This window comes from Cyprinus carpio, chromosome A18 (genome assembly GCF_018340385.1).
Source record: "Cyprinus carpio isolate SPL01 chromosome A18, ASM1834038v1, whole genome shotgun sequence".
NCBI lineage: Eukaryota > Metazoa > Chordata > Actinopteri > Cypriniformes > Cyprinidae > Cyprinus > Cyprinus carpio.
Genome location: NC_056589.1, coordinates 19,925,509 through 19,951,151, shown reverse-complemented (window position 1 = coordinate 19,951,151; position 25,643 = coordinate 19,925,509). Strand labels below are relative to the sequence as shown.

At 37.2% G+C, this 25,643-nt stretch overlaps 1 protein-coding gene across 5 annotated transcripts in view; it reads right to left on the bottom strand.

Annotated features, from left to right (window-relative positions):
• Nucleotides 1-25,643, bottom strand: part of LOC109110482 (multiple epidermal growth factor-like domains protein 11) — a 109,795-nt gene that overhangs the window by 45,233 nt on the left and 38,919 nt on the right. For all 5 annotated transcript variants that reach the window (XM_042775318.1, XM_042775320.1, XM_042775319.1 and 2 more), the window contains exon 6: nucleotides 22,774-22,866. In XM_042775318.1, the coding sequence (XP_042631252.1) occupies nucleotides 22,774-22,866 (93 nt within the window). The remainder of the gene's footprint in view (nucleotides 1-22,773; nucleotides 22,867-25,643) is intronic.

The following is a 25,643-nucleotide window of genomic DNA, read 5'->3' as shown; positions in this document are numbered from 1 at the left end:
AATAATAATAAAATCAAATATAGAAACTGTATTTTATTTATTTTATTTTACCACTTGTTTGTTTTATGCCACGTCAGCATGTAAGGCAATATTTTAATGGCAAAAATCTGAGTAAAATCCATTAAAAAAAGTAAATAATTTAGTAAACATTTAAAAACTTAAATTATTTGTATTTCTCCTCTTCTAGCATTCTCTGTCTGTCCTCAACATGACATTTAAAGTCAAAATGCCCCCAAAATATAACTTTTAACAAATATTAAAAAATGTATTTACATAAAGATAAAACCTACCTGTATATAATATCTTTATATGTACTTTACTAAACACATTCTTTACAGAACATTCTGAATTAAATCACTGTCTGATGGAAGATGGAATTTTTTCAATAAAAGAACATTTGTAGGTCTAGTATGACCTATATGACTTTTTGCATATACCACTTCGTGACTAGTTTTAAATGAATATATCAATCTTTTGCCAATCTCCCATTTGTCCTTTTATCATCCAATAGATGGACCGCAGCCATCTACAGTAGATGCTTTTAACAAGGCCAAGGGTTTCTGAATCAGATAGTGTAATAGGAAGCAGTGTACAAGTGTGTGATTACACTGTCTCTATCACAGCACATAATGCCTCCAGGGCCAATTACTACTTCCTTGCACCCAGTCCAGCCCATTCCACTCCTTTAATTAAAGCTCCAGCAGTGGAGAGGAAGACTCCAGTCAGCCCCTTACACCCAAGTTTTAGCTTTTGTGGTTAATGACTGGAGAAAGTGCATCCAGACAATTAAACCTGCAGATAAATGAAGATCCCAAAGCTTGGCAGCTGAACTCTTGTGTTTGGATTCATCTCTGCTATGCCATGAAGAATACAGGATGGGAGTTTGTGTCTACATGACAGAGAGTCTTAATTACTGAGCAATGTCACAGCACCATGTGCTAAGTGACTCTAGTCCGACTTGGCACCCGATGATGGTTAGAGTGAGACCTGTTTTGTGTCAGTTAAGTGTGTTCTTCAGAGCACAGGTTACACTGAATGTTAAACAGTGTGCAACTTCAAAGAAGGCAAAATGTTAAAGGGCAAAGTGCCATAAAAATATACAGCAAACAGGAGATCCAATAAAATATTCTGTCCAGTGAGAAATAAGTGAAGATTCATATACACTCAGAAACCTTTCCTGATTGGATTTAGGCTGCAGGGATAGAAATTTTAAACAATTAAAGGTCCTAATTAGGAAGAAGAAGAAGGATCGCCAAATTAGATAATTTCAATTAATACATTTAAAACTTCTTTTTCACACAGACCTTTTATCAACAGCCTTTTTAGAGATAGAATAAATGCTAACCATTGAGTGGTCTTAATTACAGGCTACATATTAAACAACAACATTAAATTATAAAATATGGTAACATATTCACTCATTATGTGTATTAAAGGGCACCTACTATGCACAATCTACTTTTAGATGGTGTTTGGACATAAATATGTGTTGGCAGTGTGTGAACACAACCACCTTACAATGATAAAAATCCACCCACTCTTTATTTCTGAATCCCCATTAAACCAAATCAGTCTCATTAGGAATGCCGTTTTGATTCTCTGAGCAATGTGCCGTCACATTGTTTAGGCCCCGTCCACGGCCACTGACTGACAATCGTGCATTACCATCATTTCTGCCCTCAGCGAGTTGGGTTTGGTTGTATGGTGCCCTCCATTTTCTCTGCGCTCGAGCATCTGAAATGTCAACAATGTCTCGTAAGCAATCTTGGTGTTCTGTGTTTAGATGTAAGACTGAACATAAGAGTTTTCATTTTCTCCCAGCATCTGAGCCTCTGAGGATGCAGTGGATTACTTTTATTTTGAAGGTAATGCGCCTCAAAATCACGTTGTTATTGTGCTAGCTAGCATTTTAACCATATTTGTGTGTGTGTGTGATTTTGTTAAAGCACATAGCGAATGTTATCGAAGTAGGCTATTTGTGTTTATGTGTACTGCTCATCTGTCATTGCAAATGAGCTGTGCAAACTCTACAAGTACATAAATGTATCAAATAACCATTCCGAGATGTCCTGGTTCATTCTTATAGGTGTTTCTTCTGCAGGAGTCTCTCCTTCATCGGTGTCTGATTCCGGTTCATACAAGAACGGCTGAACCGGTTCTCTCGCTCTTAGTCATGTTGCTTCTACCAGCTGTTTATTGCTGTAGGTGTGCAAAGCAGAGATGTATGGGCTACGCCCTCTTCTGAAGATGGGGTGGGAACATGCAGCTCATTTGCATTTAAAGTGATACACACCAAAACAGCTCTTTTTTTAGACATTTTCCTCATGTTATAATAAATTAACTGCAGGGTATTTTAAGTTGATAATAGGTGACCTTTAACTCTGCTGACTCCCACATGACTTCAGTACAACATAATATAGTTAGTTGTAAGCTGTGTTTGATTCACTAAAAAAAAACAACAACTCAAAAAGTCATTTGTTTGGGAATCAGAATAAACTGCTTGCACTGTATGTTTCTGATTAACTTCAATGAATTGGTTCTTCCATGTAATTCATTCAAGATTTGGACCCCAATGATAGTCCTGTATGTTTTTGATTCATGAAAATAAATGGGTTCATAAGGGTCATTCTTTCGGTAGTTGAACTACACTGCCGTTTTGTGAAACAAGAACATATAGCGCATGTTTTTGATTGACTAAAAAGAACCGGTTAAAGAACCAATTGTTCAGTAATCAGACTTCTCTGGTAGCATGTTTCCTGCTCTAGATTCAGTCGTGGTGTTGATGCACATTTAAACCGTGGTGCATCAAACTCTGTAAGTATTTAAGTGCAATATTTCGTCCACATCTGCAGAAAAATTAGCACCATTGATGGAACCAAAAGCTCAGTTCTACTGGCAGAAGTTCCAGATGGGTGAACATCACTTTCAGTGACTTTACAGCTCAAATTAAGTACAAACATACGGTTCTCACCTATCATTCTTCATTTAAATTTCCCACATTTATCTTAGTATAGTGCTTCGATATACATTTACAAATACAGCTCTTTTTTGGACAAAAGTGCCGATTGTATAATACACTAGGATGATAAATGTCTCCTGGACATGCTGTTAAACGTATAGTTGTAAAAGCTGCCAATACTCTCACTGTGAAATGGCCCACTGGGCCATCTAGAACTCCACTGACACTTATCACTATGTTATTTATTTGTGCGCTGAAAGAGCCGACTGCTAAAGAATGAATTAGGGATACATTAGGGAATTTGGGATATATCATGTGGGGTGGAGAGCTGATGGATGCTATTCTAAAGATACAGAAGGAACTGCCAATAGTCATGTGGGGTGGATAGTGCTGAGTTGTAATAACAGAGGGGGGAGCGCTTGCACTTCAGCTGCCAGGCAGCCTCGACGGACCAGGGCGTCCCTCCTACCCTAATTTATCTCAGACAAGCCCCTGCTACATGTTTCCTTTTCCCCAGTAGAGAGTAACAGCATGGGACCTGCCAGCCAAAGCCTCAGGGGAGACTCGTAGCATAAGGATGTGCTGATGTTGTATCTTTTCAAGCTATGACTCACGCTGTGTTATGGTTCATGTGTAAAGACTTTTACTGTACTGTTTTGATGTATTACAGTATCTGCAGTAAATTAACATTTCGTCAACAAACTTGTGTATGTTAACAGATTTAATTTCTGGTTTAGCAGTGACAGGGCTGCCATCAGGGAAGGACACTAAAGGGGGTAAACTTTTCCATCTTTTCTATCCATGGCAAACACATTTAAATAAACAATGGGATCAGTTTGCACACCAGAAAAACTAAAAAAATCCTCCTGAATCACCATAAGAACAGATTCCAGCAGTTACCTTCAACAACAGACACAATGAATGATCACTTCACATATTTTTATTCATTACCCTTCATGCAAAACCTTCTTCTCAGATGCAAAATGTTTGTAGACACTGAGAATGATTAACATTTGGACTTTGAATGCTCTTGAATGCATAAAAATACTGCACATACATGATTGTCCATAAGACTTCTACTTTATTAACTTCTACTTAAAACAATGATCAAATTGATCAAAAGTGACACTAAACACATTTATAATGTTACACATGATTTATTTTTATTTATTTGAATAAATGCTATTCTTTTGAATAAATTTATCAAGGTTTCCAAAAAAATAAAAAGATAAAAAAAAATAGTAGCACCATCATTTTTTTGAGCATCAAATCAAAATATTAGAAACAGATTAGAGCACCTATAAAAAAAGTTGTCCTGTGCCACATTAATTTTTAACAAAGTCCTGGATTGAATATTTAAATGTATGTATTAAGTAGCATTTAGATTTTAAGAAATGTGATTCTTGCTGCAACCATTGTTAACTTGGAATTATGTTTTCAAACCCAAGACAAATCACCTTACCTAGTTGCCACTAAATTCTTTCTCTTGCATGAAGACCTTGTATTCACAGAAGGTTGTTTAGAGACATCTATATCAAATTAAGCACTAAGACTAATCACTGTCTAGAAAAGATATTCCCCTGTGGATACAACAAGGTAATTTGTTCAAGATATATCCAGGATGTGAACTCAATCAATATCAGCCTTGAGAAGTCACCTTCTATTCAATACAGTGCTAAAGATCTTTCACAGAGAACCTGCAGGACAGCACTATCCAATCACAGCATCTTTTATGGAGGGTGAGGAGATCTTTGAAGTAAATCATGCAGGCACAAGTCGGGTCATTATTGTGCTCCTGAATAATTCGAGAAAAGCCATGACCTAGTGCAGCAAACCAGTAGCTTATTCAACAAAAGTCAGAAGTGTTCTCCTCAGCAGATTGTTACACGGGCCTTTCCTTTACCAAATTAATAATTCTATCTTCCTCTCCTCCCTTGGGAAAAACACAAGCTATTTTCTAAGCCACAAGGCCAACAAGAACAAAAAGAGGCTCGTTTACAATGCTCCACCCAAAAGGAATGACTCTAAATAAATATGAGATGGAGATGCACGAGACAAATGTGAGATCAGCAGTGACCAACAACCGCTCTTGAGACAATGTCAACCCAATAAAGCCCACTCGTGCTGCGCTTAATTTGCACCCATCGATTTCCTATTTTCAATTATTAATTCTAATTAGGATGAAGTACATGGTGCCAGGGGCCGTGGCTGAGGGTCGATGATGGAGAGGCCCGGCAGATGTAGGCGAGTGATCCAAATACAGGAAAGACTGTGACTATGCCAGTGCTGGATTTTTGATAATGATACACGTAGATTTAGTGATTTAAACCAATTTTAAACAGCTTTTTACCAAACAAACATCATTATTTGATATGATCATATATCCTGATCTGAGCTTTTTGGGTCTAATGCTCTAAAAGCGTGAAACTCTTTCACCAGGTGGCAGTATACCACATAGTTCAAGCACAAGTCAATATGTGGAGAAGGTTGTTTGCCTGCAAATGGCCTGACCTACAGAATGTTTTTTTTAATTATGAAGTTGCTACAATGTGGTGACGGTTACAGCCCCTCCTCCAGCTAGTGTTGAAAACTCAACAACAACCATGATGCATTACCAATAATCCACAATGCATTCATCAAAAACATGGCCACCCATTGCACCAGACTTGCATACACTATTAAAAATATCTAATTAAACTGATGGTAAAAAACTGGCAACTATGGTCATCTTAAAATACTGTGACAGTGTTTCTAGTTTTACAGGATGTGTGTATATTATACAACTTAGAACCATATATTTCATTAAAGGTGCTCAGGTAGGTGCTTTGGTTCAAAAACATTTTTTTTGTTATGCTTGTTGTTATGCAGAAGCAGGAAGCAAACAACAGTGGGAAGAGCCGCCATGCCTTCAAATACTGGGAAATTTTCAGTTGGTTTTGTAAATCAGAAGACTGCTCGTTATGAATCCATTATACCACTTGACCATTATGCCTAAGCAAATAAACAGAAATGAAGACCCAGAATAAGGCAATTTAAACTCATGTGTGGACAGGGACAATGACAGAGTAATGTAGCATGAAGATCTCTTCTGCCCTACACTGCCAATGCATTATGGGTTTCCATGGCATCTGCACCTGCTGAAAACTGGTAAGGGGAGAGGACAGAAATGAGGTTATGTTATATATCTTTCCTCGGGTTGTGCTGCTAGTCTGTTGAGCATGAACTCCTCCATATCGTGTTTATCTCATACAAAATCTGCAGGTGCTGGCAATAGTATACTGCATATCGTGTGAAAGGAAGGTATCTCATACAAAAGCCTTATATAGAGCATGCACAGAAGAGTGAGTTGAAATAGCAAGCTATCATAAAATCAATCAAAATAAAAACACAATATATAATAACAACAAAACACAATAATAATAACAATGAACTTAGTTATAGTTGTAACATCCTAACATGTTCAGTGTATCTGTTTAACTGAATACATGATATTTACTAACCACTAGGTTAAAGACATTACTTTGAAACACTCATCTCTGACTAATAATACAATACTTCCCAAAAACACTAGGTTAAAGACATTACTTTGAAACACTCATCTCTGACTAATAATACAATACTTCCCAACTACAACAAAAAAATGTGAAAAGCAATAATCTGCAAATAAACTTTAAAACAATTAATAAGTATTCTGAAAAAAAAGCAAATATTTTCATAATTGGATGGCGTGTTAGGCTACAGCAAAGTCTTCCCATGAACGCTAGCATTTTGTGAGTTATAAGCAAAGTCTTCCCATGAACGCAAGCATTTTGTGCACTTACATCCACATCCTACAGCAAAGTCTTCCCATGAACGCTAGCATTTTGTGCATGTATATGCATATGCCTACAGGCAAATACAAATGCTAGTGATAGACAATTCATGGTGGAATTATCTCTCTCAATCCACTGCCTGCTGCTTCCAATGCTGTTCTAGAATCTTCTACACTAAGCAGAACTACAAGAGGAATGGGAAAAGCTGACTGCATGCACAATAAAAAAGTCTGAACTTGTGAAATAAATATACATAATTTCTAAAAATGTTTAAACGTGTCATATGAGGAATACAAATTGAATTAGGAATATTAGGATGAAATATTTAATTATGTAAAAATGTTTATTTTTAATTACATCCTCATCCACATTTAAATAATTATGCAACTGCCATCTCAATCAATTCAAAACAAAACCAACCTGCACTGAAATGACTTTCCAGAATTCAGAATGTCATTGTGGAACTGGATTCTATCCTAGCTTTCAAGTTGGCACTTGGACAAAATGAAACGAAACAAAAAAATAAATACATTTTATAATAAAAAATAATAATAATTATTATTAAAATATAAAAATATAAAATAATTATAATGCTTATTTGATTTTCTAAAGTTATATTAATTATAATAATTTGTATTTTTATTAAATCCTGTAATGATAAATAATTTGTCTAGAGGGTTTGGCTTGTGTTGTGAATGGTGTACAGTAGACAGTATGACCTGTAACTTGATGTGATGTGAAATCTATTTTAAACATGTCTTTACCAGAAAAAGATCTCCACCTCCTGCACCAACTCAACAATCAACATGCAAGCGCACGATTCATTGTTTCTCATAACTATCATGCTTGTGTGAATAAGCTGGAAATGACGGGTGGTTTTTAGGGCCATTCTTCTCCATCAATACACCAAAGCTACAGTGAAAAAACATGAAAATTTTCATCACTGCCATTTATGCCACAATCAGTACACCAATACACCAAAGCTAATTTTCATTCCAAAAAAACATGAACCACACGTACACACACACACACACAAACTTTGACATTATGCTAATGTTCACCACACGTACACACACACACACACAGATCAGTATAATTGGCTTTTAATGATCTGACATTATGCTAATGTTCATTGTAAGGAGATAAATCTTTGCAAGGGGTTTACGATTCTCGGCAGGTGGCCGCCTGCCCACCAGAGCCATAGAGATTTAACATGGAGGACAGACTCAGGAGAACAAGAACGATGTGCTCCATCATTGAAGGTCAGAGTGCATCATTTGCAGCGGGAATCAGTTTGCGTGGGAAAGCAGATCATCTTTACAACAATGACTTCAATGTGTTTACATCATCAACATTATAGGCTGAAATTAGAAGAGACGTTTCTGTTGCATTTGTAAACATGAAATGCTGTCATCGTTGGATTAAACAAGTGGGCTGTTTTAATTCATCCATAACCTATGCAAACAGCCATTTAAAATTTAGGTTTTTTGAGGTTTTTTGAGAAATATTGGGTTCATAGGAAATTGCCACTTGAGCTCCATCAGAGAGCTGCCCACTTCAGCAAGGACCACATTAAAGCTTCATTAGCAGAGTGACTGCAGCAGCGAAAGTGGAGGTAAGAGAACAGCCTCAGTGGCCGAAGAAGGCTTTGGAATGAAGAGACTGCTTCTGCGGTCGGGGCTCTGAGGGTCTGAGGGTCCTGTGAAGTGGCCAATGTGTGTCAATCACAGCTGTCCCTCTCCTCCCTCATCCACTCAGCAGTCACATGAAGAACCCTCAGGAGAGTCTCATCCTCTCTGGAAAAGGCTGGCAGGTTCAGAGGCGCAGAATTATCTGGAGTGAGCGACAAGATTTCTGAATGCAGTTTTGTTCTTCTCGTCTTTGGGAACTCACCGGGGCCCATGAATTATTCCTGTGGATTCTCAAAGTCACAGTAAAGTCAAAGGTACACATCAGTGACTCCCTGAGAAATCAATTGTGTTTCTCTTTCTCTAACTGACAGTCAAAAATAGATTTGTTGCTGGGGAATTTTAGTGCGAGTTAATGGATTATTAGTCATGATCTCTTGAATGGCAATAAAACTGCTTGGTACTGAGAACAACTGACAATCACAAGACTCCCAATACAGATATTTGCTACTTCCCCCATGACAGAGTTGCAGATGTCTGATGAGAAGACAAATAGAATGTAAAAAAATAAAAATAAAAATAAAAAACTGATTCATCCATTCATTCTTTAAGTTTACTAGAGAGAGGCTGCTGTATTGATCTGTAGAAGGAAAAATCCTTTTTATTCCCCTGATGAACAAAAGCAAATGATCTTATCTAAATCGGACTTAAAATTAGTCAATATCTCAAAATCACTCATTTACACTTGCAAATGTGCAAAAAAGAAAAAAAGAAGTAAAAGATATACAAAAATAATCTTACAAAACTTACAGAAGGTAAAATCTTTTACTGTACAAAATTTCTCAACTCAGATTTCAACATCAATACTGCGAAAAAATAATTCAATTAATCAGTATTTATGTCTTCTTTTTTTTTAATTAAAAATATCTAGACATACTTAAAACTAATTTAATCTGGAAACAAAATAGTGTATAGTAGAATATATATATATATATATAATTAAATATGTAAATTATTAAATTTTTTCTAATTTACATTTATATATAATTATGTAAAAAGTAATGAGAAAAAGTATTATTATTTTTTTTACACAATTCTGCTTGTTAAGCAATGCATTTTGTTAAAAAGATATTAATTACCAAAAGACAAGACAAAACTGATTAAGAGGTTTTTTTTGTTTTTTTGCAGTTAATTCTTTATTAATAGCAAATCATTTTTATGTAATCTACAGTTATTCTCACTTTCATTCAAAACCAATGAATTTGAGGCAATCCGTAGCACACAGTTTTATTACAACCCTGACAGTAACCTTGAATTCAAAAGAGGAGCACAAATGTGAAATTGTGGAGGAAACTAAACGTTCTTTAAAACTCTTCTTTGAACCTTATCGTCTAGATGTCCTTTCACAGACGCACAGATCAGAAACCCCATCCCTTTGTTCCTCTTATTAAGCCTTACCAATGCACACTGGCCTTTCTCTTTCCCTATGCCTCTTCCCTTTTGCTCTAAGGCAAAAGGCAGGAATTTAATTGAATTTCAGGGCTTTTAATGTCTGCATCAGGATAATCAAAGCAAGCCAGTCTGGAGTTGTTTATCATGACCTTGGGAGAATCAGCAAGGCCACGTTCATAGAGATAGCCATTGTCCTGAGCTTAAAAAAAAGCATTGCATAGGAACGTGAGACTTTGAATCTCAGTCAATCAGAAGTCATGATGAAAAATTGAGGTCCACATCTTTCTTCAAGCAAAAATTCTGTTTCTAAACTGTATAAAAAATAAAATAAAAAAAAAACACAAAATAGAGCATCTGTTACTTCAAGGTTATAAGGCCACAGTAAACATTAAAAACATATCAAGTCTTCTCAAAGGTGTTAGTTAGTTATCTACTAACTGGAAATTATAGCTTTTATCCAAAACCTAGAAGACAGAGGCTTTCAAAAGATGTTAACAAGCTAACTTTGTGATAATTTAATAAGCATAAATGTTCATAGCACAGAAATATTGTTTAATAATCTGTTTTTAATTAAACTGAATGATTTTGTGTCCATATTTTTCAGTGTTAAATAAACTGTTTAATTATGTTTTTTCCATTTAATATGTTGCAATGCATTCTGGGATGTGATTCTACTTTACAGTTTGGCTAACACTAAGTATTTTAAGAGGAAACCAAATTAATTTGTTAACTGTATGGATCAGCCTTCATGTCAGAAGCCTGCTTATGCTTTAAATGCTGTCTCCATAGGGAGCCAACTAGGTTTCGGAAGCTAAATAGATACATACTGTATGTTAAATATATAGCTTATATATTACAGCTAGTTGAAAACTGTCATTAAAATGTGAAGGCTGTTGTTCCTTGTCCCTAATCATGCAAAAACAAACTGTTCTCTCAATAACCTTCTTAAGAAAAGTGTGTAACAGCCGACAGAGAAGAATGGAGCAGAATTCAGAATAAAACCCCAGTTACCTTGGGGCCCGAAGCACAATTTGATTAAAAGTTTGTTTTTCTTCCCTCTCCTCAGTTACGGAGGGGGCGCGTCGATGCAGCACTGACAGTTAATTGGACTTGGCAGGGCCAGGAGTTCATTCGTCAGCATTGTGTGGGGTTTGCTAGAGAGGAACAGGGCAATCAATGTCCCACAGGACGGCCAGTAATCAGTGCAACACCACCATGGAGTGCAGGGTTAAACATCAGGAGACTGCAGGTGCAGGAGGATCTAAAGCATACCACTAATACTATAACCCCCCCACCCCACCACAACCTATACCTCAACAACATAATCAGCCAAGCGCACCCAAGGACACCGCAGAGGCAAGACATCATGGGGTAGTGCCTCAAGAAGAAACAAGCAATATCATGATTTATTGTACTTCACAATACCAGGAACAGCCTAACATACCAAGACTCTCGTAGTATGTGTAGTATGTTAATTTGGCAAAATAAATAAATAAAAAGGCTTCCCTTGATATAGATGCAAAATATTGGTCCAAATTTACAGGAAACCTACAAGTATACTGTATATTGTTGTAATTGTTAACTGTTGTTACCAAAAATAAAAATAAAACTATTAAAAATCATTAAAATTATTAGATGAAAAAAAAAACATTTTTTACATTGGAAACTAAATGAAATAGGTTTATGTACTTAAATGACTAAAACTAAAACTGAAGTAAAAAAAAAGTTATATAGAAATATTTAGAAAAAAACAAAACAAAAACAAATTGAAATTGCAAAAACATAAATTTACAAAAACTTAAACTAAAAAGGAAAACTGATTTTTAAAAAATATTAATAAATACCAGAAGCGGTATATTTTAATAGTATATAACTAATTCTAAAATAACACTGATATATATCGCAAAAACTAATGAAAGTTAAGACATCATTATACAGGAAATTTTGGTAGGAAAACAATAGCAATTCTGATTAATTGGTTTGTTTCAATTAAAACCAACCCACTTTGTTTGATTAAATTACAGAATTCCTTATATTACCAAAAATAGGACAAACAGGGCAAACTTTACAGTAGCTCTTTATTTGCATCTGGTTAGGTTTCACCTTATTCACAGCCATTGTGCAATAAATAATCAAGGTATGACTTTAAAAAAAAAGTGCCTGAGGTTAACTAGAAAACATATTTCTGAAAGTCTGGTAAACTATTTTATAAAAATACTTTAAATTACAGCTTATGCATATTCATTTTAGAAAAGTTCAAAAGGTATTCCAGGAATGACCCATCAATAAAACACATAAAGAATACCTCCGATGACTGCTGGTACCCTTCAAATCAAGGCCTAGAGACTTGTGCGGGGGCATGTGCTCAATAGCTCCATTAAGTAGCTTGTGAGAGAATCCAGTTCCCTTTTCCTGCCTTCACCTCATCACAACATGACCTCTAATGCCAAGAACAATTTCTGCTCAGATGCTGGAGAGTTAACATCACAGTGAGTAAAGAGATCATCAAATGTAACGATCAATGAAATAAATTGAATCCTGTAGCGCTAAACTCCATAAACATGTAAATCAACCCCAAAATCAAGAGTGACTCAGACTATGAAATGACCACAACAGAGCCCGGTTCTGCATTAGTATGCTGCCAGCAGCTTGTGGTTGCACTGTCATCACAACATTTTAGCTATTTTAGACCTCACAAAGAAGTGACAGAACTTTATATTGTCCTTTTTCAATTATGCAACCTAAAGGCTGTTTAGATTACAGACAACATTCTAGAATCTGGCTTTAAGTTCTTTGTGGACATCTATTTGATGGTTATATCTAGTGAAGGGAGGCATAAATGATGCCTGCACCATCACAGGCGCTGCAATCATCTCCGACACTCATCAAAATAGCTGGACCTTTTCTAAAAAGCCTTCATTCGAGAAAGCCACTGACTTTGTTCAGAGACGATATTGGTGTTATCAAAAACACACAATATGGAAATAATCATGGCAGAGAAATATGAGAGCTACAATAGGCCATTTGGGACATTACTCTAAAATTAATTGTGCTTGAATACAACAAAAGGCTGATGAAAGAACTACTTTCCTGGCGGGATGACAAAAATGCATTCAGGGCTCAGTTTAACAATACCACAGGGCTAGTTTTGGGGAGCCTGTGAGTTTCTGTGTGTGTGAGAGAGTGGCCTATAAATAATAAACACGAACAGTACCAAAAAATCACATCAACCAATAAGACCCAACAGTAGCCAACAAAAACACAACCACCTCAGATCCACCGACAGCCATTAAAAACACAACTACTGTGATTTATACAACCAATTTATATAAAAACACATCATATATCAATGCTCTAATCACACACACACACACACACACTCTCACACACACCTTGAATCCTGAATGATTGGAGCAAACTCTCTTCAAGGAGTTTCAACCATTTCTCGGTCTGATTTCCAGTACCCGTTATATTTTTATTACATCCTCATCCAGAGAGTTTTGGGGTCAGTCACAAACAGCAGCCCCCAGTCCCTCGCTTTTGACAACAGAGATGCAGCGCCGGCTCATAAGTGAGCAGGCTGTGAGGCTCGAGGGGCTGAACTTTGTGACTGCAGACACGCACACACAAACACCTGGGCATTGTTGATCCAATGAGGGAGGGAGGGAGGTCACAGAGCGAAACTCGCTCCCTCGCCACCTCTCACAGCATGCTTTGATTCTTCAAAGTAAGGGAAAAGTCTGTATCGGTGATAATTTTCCAAAAGCTGCAGGTTTGGATCATGAGAGAGAGATGCTGTTGGGGTTTTTAAGGAAACCCTGTGCGTAGCAAGCGATCACACTCATTCAGCTATATAATGAGGTATCCCACTGATTAAGTTTTGTTTTTCCTCCAGCACAGTATAAATGATTTGTGCTTACAGATGAGACAGATGAGTTGTCACGGCGTTTGGAATGCACAATTACTGTGAGTGATCAGGTTCTGGTCTTTTCTGTCACCTTTTTTTACTTTGCATGCACTAGACCCGGATAAGGACACACACTAAAAGTGCGTGGACACCTGAACAACAAACCTATATGTATATGATTGGTGGGCATTTAATTTCAAAAGCATGAGAATTAATAGTTGGTCTTGCCTTTTAAACTAGTTTCCACTCATCTGGGAAGGTTTCCAATAGATTTAAGAACATGGCTGAAGGGGCTTTCTTTAAATGGTGCATTTCAGAAGATTTTTTGGGTAAAAATATATGAATTTTGAGCAAGTACATAACAAAAAACTGTGTTCAAAACCTGGTTCAGTATGGTAAGTCTGTGATAATGATTTAAATGTAAAGGGGTCATGAATTGTGAAATCAAATTTCCATCAGTTAGTCCTGCAAGTTTCAGAACTCAAAACTTCCTTGTTAGTCCAAAAACAGCTTTTATTGAAACCAAGCTTCCAAATGACCGCTTTCATATTTCATCTCAATATGACGTCATAATGCGATGAAAGACGGTCTCTGCAGAGGAAGATTAACGCCTACTTCTACATCATTACCTCTTTAGCTCACCCACCAATTCACGCATGTAGTAGGAGTAAATACATTCCAGACTGTCAGTAAGTCACTGTTCATTTGTTCATTCTACTGTGGTCATTTTTAAACAAGACATATTTCAACACAGACTTTTCAGAGAGATGAAACTAAAAGAGATGCAGTGCTGACTAGCTTGGATCCGACAGTAATTTTAAAACACACAAGTCTGAGTAACGTTTTTAGCATGTGTCACTATTGCTTTGAGTGTTACAGATCACTTAATATGAACATACATCACAGCAGAGTCGACCTATTACTTTAATATGCAAAACTGTGGAAAGGGTGCAGGATTTGACTAAATCTTTGGAGAAGTACAGAATGCGTCAATGGAAGATTAAAGGGATACTCCACCTCCAAATGAAAATTTTATCATTAATCACTTACCCCCATGTCGTTCCAAACCCGTAAAAGCTTTGTTCGTCTTGGGAACACAATTTAAGATATTTTGGATGAAAACCGGGAGGCTTGTGACTGTCCCATAGACTGCCAAATAAATAGCAGTGTCAAGGTCCATAAAAGGTATGAAAGTCGTAGTCAGAATACACCATCTGCCATCAGATGTGCAACCTGGGTTATATGAAGTGACGGGAACACTTTTTGTAAGCGAAGAAAAGAAAAATAACGACTTTATTCAATAATTCCTTTGTCAATTACAGAGTAATAATTCCTTTGCTGTGTATGCTCTTCTGTGTCATCCACGCCACAAGGATGTGCTGTTTCTACGTGTATTTAGCTTTGATTTGAAATAAAACAGCACATCCTTGTGGCTGCCCACCTATGTTATTGATGATTTTTTCAAATTATGTTTCATTTAAAAAAATAAACGACTTTAAACTACCCAGTAGTTGCAAAAGGTATACCATATACAAACTATAATAAAAAAAAATATGCTTATTTAAATAAGTGTAAAATGTAAAAAAAAAATTAAAAAAATAATAATTATAAAAAAAGCTGATATACAGCTAATACCAAAAAAAAAAAAAAAAAAAAAAAAAAACTCATCAATCCATTAATTCATAATAAAATCATAACAGATCTATAAATCATCTTTAAAAAAAACTTACCATAGCATCAACGATTAATTTAACGTGGAAAAAAAAATCAATATATGGCTGTGTCAGCTGCACTGCAATTACCTTTCCAATTATTCCAAAGGTGTACAGTGAGGTTCAGGTCAAACTTTGTGCAGACCAGTCAAGTTCTTTCACACCACACTCTGTAAACCATTTATTTTTGCACCTTATTTTGTGCACGGGGCACTGCAGGTCATGCTGGAGCAGAAAGGTATTCTACTAATAGCAAATGGCTAAAAAAAACCTGTTAATTAGAAGCAGGGTTACACATACTTTTTGGCCACCATTTAGTGTATATGAAAACACACACAGATGCACACACACATACAGTGCATATGCATATTGACCTCAAACATAAAATTGCTTCACGTCTCCTTTCTTTACTCTCTTACATACATAGACAGCCTCACACGTATACATAAAACAAAGCCAATAAAGCTCTTATGAATGTCAGCTGAGAGCACTTCCTGGTGCGGAGTATCTGTATTTGGAGCTTTTGAGAGCACAGCAGCAGCAGTGCTGAGAGATTATAGGAGGCAAAGAGAGGGATGAGAGAATAGGGAATGAGAGAATGATTTATTTAACTGCTTTGTAGATGACAGAGGAGAGTTGGCGAGAGTGCGTCCTTCTTTCCTGCCAACTTTCCCTTCTTGCCCTCTCTTGAACATTGAATAGGTCTTCCATTTCTTTGTGGCGTTTGCTCCTTCTATGTAAATTTTCATCTCTGCCTTTTTTCCCCCACTCTAATCACACCATCCATCTGTCGCATTTAATTCAATTCAGTTAAATTCAAAGTTCAGTTCAGGTACGGTCAATTCACTCTCTCCCTTTGACGGCGTATCATGTCAACATACTTGTGCGGATCTGTAATGGCACCATCTGTTTGAGGGCCTCTGTTGATAAATGAGGTGTCGTGAGCAGGTGAGCCCTGAGGCCCCCCGCGACCCCTTCCATTTCTCCTTCCTTCAAACCCTCGCACATTTTTTTCACATCGTCACAACCTGCACTAATGCGGAAAAACTGCCTCCTAAACGCTTCCCAAGACAACTGCCATTAGAAGTCATTAGCTGAGAGTGTGCTGCATAACTATACCATCACAATCCGGCTTAGCCAAACAGTCAATCCAAGGGGCTGCATCACAGTATGTACATTCTCATCTGAAAGGAATCATTTGAAAAACAGTATAGAAGATAAAAAGATAAGTGAAGAGTTAAAAATAAGGACTGGTTGCTATGATTCGTACATTGACACAGATCAAACGTGATCTGTCACTATTAAACTGATTATTTTCACCTAAAATTAAATAATGTTTTGCTCAGTTGCCAACAGGTCCTGCTGTTTGTTGCCATGGCAGTCAAGCTGCCACAGAACATGACAATAATATTCTGCAATGCAAATGTATCTGCGTCCCACTCTACACCCTGACTGGGCAATGTGGGGAAAAAAAATCATTTCATGATATATTGTGTAACTTCACAGAGAATCTCATTAGCACACAGTTCACTTACAATTTGCAAAAGATAAAATTTACAAGCATTTAATCTACAAACAAATTTATAGGGGTCATATGATGCTGCTAAAAAGAACATTATTTTGTGTATTTGGTGTAATAAAATGTGTTTATGCGGTTTAAGGTTCAAAAACCACATTATTTTCGACATACTGTACATTATTGTTTCTCTTCTATGCCCTGCCTTCTGAAACGCATACATTTTTACAAGTCTCATCGATTGTGCTGTGATTGGCCAGCTATACAGTCCATCTATACAGTCCAAATACATCAACCGAATAATTCAACACCTTGACATAACACCCCCCCAAACAAATCCCCATTAACATACCGTGACGCATAGACAAGTCGGAGAGACAAGACATAAACATTAAAACCCATTATAAACATAATATAAACATGATTTCTAGTCGTGTCCTCTTTAGGAAGGCCAAACAAAATAGTTTCGCTTTCTCAATGAAACAGCATCACACACTGCAGCCTTGAGTAAGCGAAGGCCGGAGACCTATAGTGAGCCGAGCGGACGGCTTGAGATGCAATGAGCATCCGCCGGACACGAATCAACAACAGCCGAAAACACAGGAAACGAATCAGACAAAGAAAAGTTCGAGATCCGTCCACAAACAAAGCAAGCCGATCTGGTGATAAACAGTGCAAAGATGTATTTCCTCAGTGACCAGCACGGATCAGCTCCAGGCATGACGAAGCGGATATCATCCTCTTTTGAAAGGCCAAACAAAGTAGTTTTGCTTTCACAACCAAACACACAGCGTCTATACGACATGGCCTTCTTGTCTCTGCGTGAACATCTGGGCAGCGTTATGCAAATCTTCCCACATCGTGACGTAGAGATGTGGGGGCATGTTAGAACGAGCCATTTTAGGGGTCTGTGGTTGACTCTTAACTTTTATAAGGAATATCTCTTTGGATTTGAGACTTTAGTCTTTGCAACTTCACAGATCTTCTTTATGCACCAAGAGCTTGTAACACTCCAAAGAGAAAGGAAAAATTTTAATTGGATTTAATTGGATCACCTTTAATTATTAGTAATTTGCCAATTCATTTGATTTATTTAGTTAAATACAGAATTTGACTGAATATAAAAAACGAAAGCAAGCAATATATAAAATCAAAGTAAATCTGTAATTTTTTTAAGTGAACATAAAGTGAAATGAAAAGTTAACAGCCTGCAACATGGTTTTTCAAACCTTTTGATGCCTAATATCTACAAATGTGAAAAAACAGCATATTGGAATAATTTCTGAAGAATCCTGTGGGACTGAAGACTGAAGTAATGGCTGCTAGCACATATTTCCATGTTTAATCATATTTGATAAAACCTTTGTGCCAAATTGGCATGCGTGTTTCAGGCCATAATGACAAGCTTGAGACTGCTGAAGATATACTGTAGCCATCATAAAGACCGGAGCTGCTGAGATACTCTATCAAAATCTATTACACCATGTCTACAGTTGTCGCATCGCGCCACAACAGCTTGAGGCTGTCTACACTAGACATGACAAGCGACCTTTGCAAATCATTTGAACTTTGTGTTAGTATGTCATGAACAGAACAAGATATCAGTTTACTGTTTGGGTTTCGTTGTGTCATCTCATGTCGCGATGCGCTGAATCCAGTGTAGACAGCTATAATGGGTTCTATAGTATTTTGTCAAGTCGAGTCGTGCCGCTCGCGTCCGGTGTAGACACGATGTTACACAACATCCATCCTCACCCCTGGCAAATCAATATGAAATGGAGAAATCTGTAGATGCATTCTGGAAAAACTCCCCAAACTCAGGATTCTCTTTGGTCCTCCAGTCCACCATTAATTCTCACGCTTTGAACAAGTTATCAAATAGAATGAAATCCTGTTGCCAAAGCAAGAGAAATAAATTTGAGACAGGAATCTTAAATAGACTCCATGAGATGAGTATATAACATAAATAACACAATTCAAAAATCCTTAAAAACCTCTAATGTCGCTGAAGACCTTGCAGTGACTTTAAGCACCTGAAGCTTTCGGGATGGTCCAAGGTTATATCTCATATTTGCAGTCTGACAAGTATAACAGCTTCATTGTCTTTAGGCAATGGCAGATTGACCTCAGCAGGAGTGAAATGACAGGCCCCTTCTATTCACCGCCCTCCCTCTCTTTCTCATCTCTTTCATAACATTTCATTTTTATCCCTTCATCCTGGCGATAAGCTCCACCTTTCAGTTTTCAATTCTGACCCAAATAGCAGGCTCCTAGTGGGTGCTGCTCCAGTAACGCTGGCCAGCCTCTTTGATGCTGCTCCAGAGCGTCAGTGCAAAGCTCTTCACTTCTACTCTCAAGCTCTTCAGTTGCCCAAAAGCAGCTCTGTTTTTCATAACTATATCATCCCTATTGCTTAGCATTATCCTCCATTCATTCAGCATGCACATAATACTCAGCTTTATCTCTCTCATACCTTCTCATTGACTCCACCAGCAGGCATTTCTGCCAGGTGCCCCAAAGCCCTGGTTGTGATTAATGACGATCTGACTATTTGTCTCGGTTCTCTCTCAAGATCCTCAAATATGATGACAGAATCCACCCCGGGACAGCCCAGGTTCCCAGCACTCATCCACACATGAGAGAGAAAGGGAGAAGAGAAATTTACCTTGAATGGCAAAAAAAAAAATGATGCACCATTTATGTACGAGTGAAAAAAGAGGTTAGATTTAATTTAAAAATTGGCTCGCATTCCTCATTTCTACAGATGAAAGCTCATAAATGAAAAAGCCTGGCCTAACGCCCAGTATGGAAATATAAAAGTTATGAAAAATGCTTCTGTCTCAATCACCAGGTCTGTTTTAATAAGGTGGATTAGTACAGAACAGCACCTGTCCTCAGACAGAGATACCCAGGGGATGATCTTGAGCTTCAGAGGTGGGTTCCTTTCCTCTGTCACCCACCGAGGAACCCTGCTAAAACCCACTAGTGAACTGTGATTTAGAAAAACGGTCTAGGTCATTAGTGCCATTGGTGTCTGTGCCTCCTTAGCTGAGGCTGGTGCCTCAGAAAGAAAGCTGGTGATTTACAGACTGTTGGTAATCATGAAATGGCTCCTTTGTTAATGAAAATGCCCATAGATCTATACAGAGCCTTCTGCAACCATCATTGATTGGTAAATATGGGCAGTAAGTCAGCCACAACCAAGCCGACAAGATGGAAAAATTAACGAATCGGGTCAAAACACGTGTCTTGAATGAGAAACTAAGCATATCTGGTGTCATGTACATTGATGAGAGCTGTACAGCAGTTATTGATGTTAGACAGAAAGTACTAAGGACTTTCACATGCCTACTTCAGCACAGGTCACCAAGGTCAAGAAGTTTGCGGCCCTGCTGTTCTTAACATGAAAGAGTTCTAGTTTGATGTCCCCCCCTTCAAGTTCCTCTCAACACATAAATACTAAACAAGTCAATATCTCTTTCTATCTCAACCTCTAGTCTCTCCTACCATCTGCTTTTTCATCATTTAGCTGTTTAGAGAGTGAATCTCAATGCCTTCCTATTTTGTCCCGCAATGTTTCAGCCATAGAGGTAAAGGCCTGTTAACCAATTCATCTTGAGGATCCAATGACAGTCTGTTTGTTTTTCACATACAGATTGATTCCACCCTGTGCACTACTTATCATTTTAATTATGATGAAGACCATTTCGCCAAGTACTGGGGCAATAAAACAGGCCAGCTTTGTCTAATCCATCTATCCATTCACCTAAACACAAACACACCAACCCCATCCATCCATCCCACCTCCATCAACCTATCAATCCAGCAATCAACCCATCTATTCATCCATCCATCCATACATCCACTCTTCCATTAATTTGTCCATCATCAATCACCCTCACTAGCTTTGTATTGAATACGGCTGAAACAACTGATCAATTCAATTGATAAACAATAATCAAAACAGTCAACAGTGAAATTAGATTTTAGATATAGATTAGATTTTAAAGTAGTAGTAGTAACAGTTTATACAAAATTAAAAAATGCAAAAATGGCAGGACATACAGCAAGAGACAACATATATTTTATTGTTATATCAATGTTTCAGAACAGTTTCTTACAGCAAGCAAGCAATTGTTGTTGTCACTGCCAAACTTTAAATACTTCACATGACAAGCTTGTCAGTCAAACTCAGAAAAAAAAGCACAATTATTTTGGACAAGACAATTCATCATTGGATTTCTCAGTGTTTCTCAACCCTGGTCCTGAGCACCCCCTAGCACTGCACATTTTGTGTGTCTCCCTAATCAAACACAACTGATTCAACTCATTAGCTCATTAAAAGAAACTCCAGGAACTGAAATAGGTGTGTCAGATAAGGGAGACATACAAAATGTGCAGTGTTGGGGGGCGTCCAGGACCAGGGTTGAGAAACACTGGTTTAATGTATGCAAAACACTGAGTTGAAAAAATGTGTAAAATGAATGATACAGATAAAAACAGTTTAAAAAAAGTCAAAATAAACCATTAAATATATATATATATAATATAAATAAATTTTATATATATATATATATATTTATATATATATAAGCCAGAAAACAGCATTTAGAAACAAAATAATTATTATTTTAATGGGCATAAATGACCATTAAATAATAAAAATTAATGAATACACACACACACACACACACACACACTTTTATTTATTACACAGCTCTCTGGAATACTCATTCAAATGCACCTACCATAATCTTGCATATTTACTGTAAAATGAAACCGGAGGACATGAGTATTAATAGTAGGCCTATGGTTATATTGTTGAAGTGTTTGTCTTGTTGCAGAAAGATTGATTTGTACACTGTAATAGATTTAAGATAATAAAAAGCTATGATTTTAAAACACTTCCTTCTCAAATAACAATTTAAGTCCTCACCTTTTTTATTACGTGGTGAAAAGCTGTGTGTAATTAGTGATACGAATGTATATCATGCCATAAATGTCCATCTTGTCTAAACAGTCTAGGCAATAAAGTCATTTGGTAGGAATCGTTTATCTTTGTGGAGGCTTTTCGTTTAAAAGCTAATAAAATATTTCAACTTTCTAATTATTTACCTAATTATAAGTAACCGTATAATAAGCAGAATAATGTACATCCAGCTGGTTGTTATCACAGAATAAACCTCTTCAGGGTGATGCAAGATCCTTCTGAGATAACAAACGGCTGGAAGTACATTATCTTTTACATATTAAAATTAGACTGTGTGTGTGTGTGTGTGTGTGTGTGTGTGTGTGTGTGTGTGTATATATATATATATATATATATATATATATATATATATATATATATATATATATATATATATATATATATATATATATATATATGTAATTTTAAAACTCAGAATTAAATGCTTCTTTTATTTATTTACAAACACATCTGCATTATCTGCATTTTGTACACAATTAGCAAATCAGCAAAACATGGAGAAATTGAAAATAATTCCATAGTCAGAGACATAACTAATCAAAATAGTGTTTTTTCCTCCCAGAGCTATAGCACAAAAAGTAACTTGTTAATGCAACTGCATGATTACACATCTCATTCGTCCTCTGTGATTTCCAGCTTTACTTTTTAATATAGCTGGCAAAAGAAGAGAGGGGAGCGAGTAAGTGAGAAACTTTGCAGTGGCGTCTGGGGACTGGTGCAGCCATTAACTATGTGAGAGTGAGAGGGCCTTAATGAAGTGAACTGTGCTCTCAGAGTTAATGAGAGAGTGAACTCACCACTAGAGCAGTCCAGTCCTCCCCAGCCTGGCTCACACTGACATGTGTCAGGAGACACACACCGACCATGGGCACACTCCTCGGTACATTGTGCTATCAGAGAGAGAAGAACAGGAAGACAAAGAAACATTTTAAACATAGCAGAAATAGAACAAATATTCTGGTAAAACACTTTGCACATAATAAATGGAGTTTGAGATCCAAACACAAATAAGTTGTTGGACCCATCATGCATAAGACAGGAATGTGAATTAGCACAGGATGCCATCCAGACATTGTAGGTCTGAGCCTCCCGCAAGACATAATTTAGCTGCCCGCAAATGTCTGCTGATGTGCCGATGTGGAGGATAATGACTACACTGGCCATATTCCAAAGATGGCTGCACTGATGCCTCCTCGCTAGAGCTGTTGAACACATAGCAAAGCCCTTATTACTGTCGCATGTTTAAAATGCTCACTCTGACCACAAGCTAAACGATTTCTTAAGTCCTTGGTCAACATCTCAGTTTATCACATGAACTGGTTGTTCCATGCAAAATGAGCCAATGTAAACAGCCACAAGGAAACAAGCTGTAAATCCCTCCAAATCTGATCAGCCTGCACTTTGCCACAATACTCTAACGCTGCGCCAGCCAGCCAGCCTTCATGCTGTTTACGAAGTGTGCAGTTTTCTTGATCATTCCTATTGAACAACACAGTATCGAATTGATTGTCTATTGCATTAGTATTCCTGCCCGGGCCCTTGCATTCGGTCACATATTTGGATTCGGACAAGTAATAAAATGACCTACATGGAGTTTTTGCCAGTCTTCTTATTTTTTTTACTTTTTTCAGGATGATGAAAATGATGAATTACAGTAGAGGGAAAATATATGGGCGTTAAGCATGAATAATGCTTAAGGGAGTGAAGGTCACCTGGCCAGCAAGACTCAAACTGGCAGGCTCTTATCGGAGTCAGGAAACAGTCGACCCCCAAAGCTTCTGGAACAATCCACTTTGATTGGAATCAGCAGTGACTCTCCAAGTACAGGCAGAAGAGAGCATGTGCTTCTAGAGATTTTAGCATGAAGAAGGTAACAAAAAAGTGTCAGATGCTATGGTGTGTCCTTATCTTTGACCATGAAATATGTGAAGGTTGGTTCTATAAATAACGCAAAGTTAATGTGGCCAGTCATGCATTTCGTTGAAAGAAACCTGATAAACAATGTGATGACCAGCATTTATCTTGTCCGTTTAATACGCGTATTATGATTCAGAGAAGTCTTTCTTAACCTTTTCTAACCTAAACACAAACTCAAAAGGTAACGAATTCAGGTTCTCATGAAGTGTTATATTGAAATACAGTGGAGTACTGTATGTGTTAATCTGAATAAATCAATTCATAGTAAACTAAGGGATTGGTACTGGGGCTGCTTTTCCCCCCTTCTACTCCAATGTGTTCCTTCAAACCACACAAGAGCCACTCAGTAAGGAGCTATATTTCAAGTTCTGTCACGTTCACTGGAGCCCCGAAGTATGACACAAATCTTAAATGTCAACACTTCGGGAATAGTGATTTATTTTGGCAAAAGCTGCCCCCACATTTTGTGGTGCTTATGATAATCTGCTTTTTACCAGTAGATCGTTTTGAAATATTACTATACATTTTCATACGGAGGGGAAGGGCGGCAGATTTCTTATACTCTTAAGTAATGAAAAAGAGCATGTTTTTATGCATTTAAAATGCACTGTACATAAATGAGGGTTTTTATATGAAACAGCTATGGGTACGTTTATACCATGTGGAAAAATATTCATTATATTATAATTTTCACTCTCCCACTATATACAGGTGCATCTCAAAAAATGTGAATATCATGGAAAAGATCTTTATTTTCTGGATTCATTGCACATAAATTTAAATATTTACAGAGTTTTTCGTTTTAATTCTAAAGGTTATGACTTACAGCTTAGGAAAATTTAAAATTCAGTATCTCAAAAAAATTTATTCTTTTCTCAAAGATCAATCAAAAAAAAAAAAGATTTACAAAACAGAAATGTTCAAGATCTCCAAAGCAGGTTTAATTATGCACTCAATACTTGGTTAGGGCTCCTTTTGCACGAAATACTGCTTCAATGCGGCGTGGCATGGAGGCGATCAGCCTGTGGCACTGCTGAGGCGTTATTGAAGCCCAGGTTGCCTTCAGCTCCTCTGTATTGTTTATCTTATGTTACTTCTCTTCCTCTTCACAACACCCCATAGATTCTCTGTGAGGTTCAGGTCAGGTGAGTTGGCTGGCCAGTCAAACACAGTAATATCATGGTCAGCAAACCACCAGGAATTAAATTCATCATTGAAAACAAATGCTAAAGTCCTGCTGCAAAATGAAATCAGCATCTCCATAAAGCTTGTCAGCAGATGGAGGCATAAAGTACTCCAAAATCTCCTGGTAGATGGCTGCACTGACTTTGGACTTGATAAAACAAAATGGACCAACACCAGCAGACTCACGGCACCCCAAATCATCACTGACTTCGGAAACTTCACATTGGATTTTGGATTCTGTGCCTTTCCAGTCTTCCTCCAGACTCCAGACCTTGATTTCCAGATGAAATGCTAAATTTACTTTCATCTGAAAGAGGACCACTGAGCAACAGTCCAGTTCTTTTTCTCCTTCAGAAATGCTTCTGATGTTTTTTTTCTGGTTCAGGAGTGGTTTGGTTCTAGGAATGCAGCTGCAGCTCTTTTCCTGAAGACGTCCGAGCGTATAGTGACTCTTGATGCGCTGACTCCGGCTTCAGTCCAATCTCAACAAATTAGAATACTTCATAATACTTCATTTTTTTACTGAATTGTTGGCCTTCTGGAAAGTATGTTCATTTACTGTACA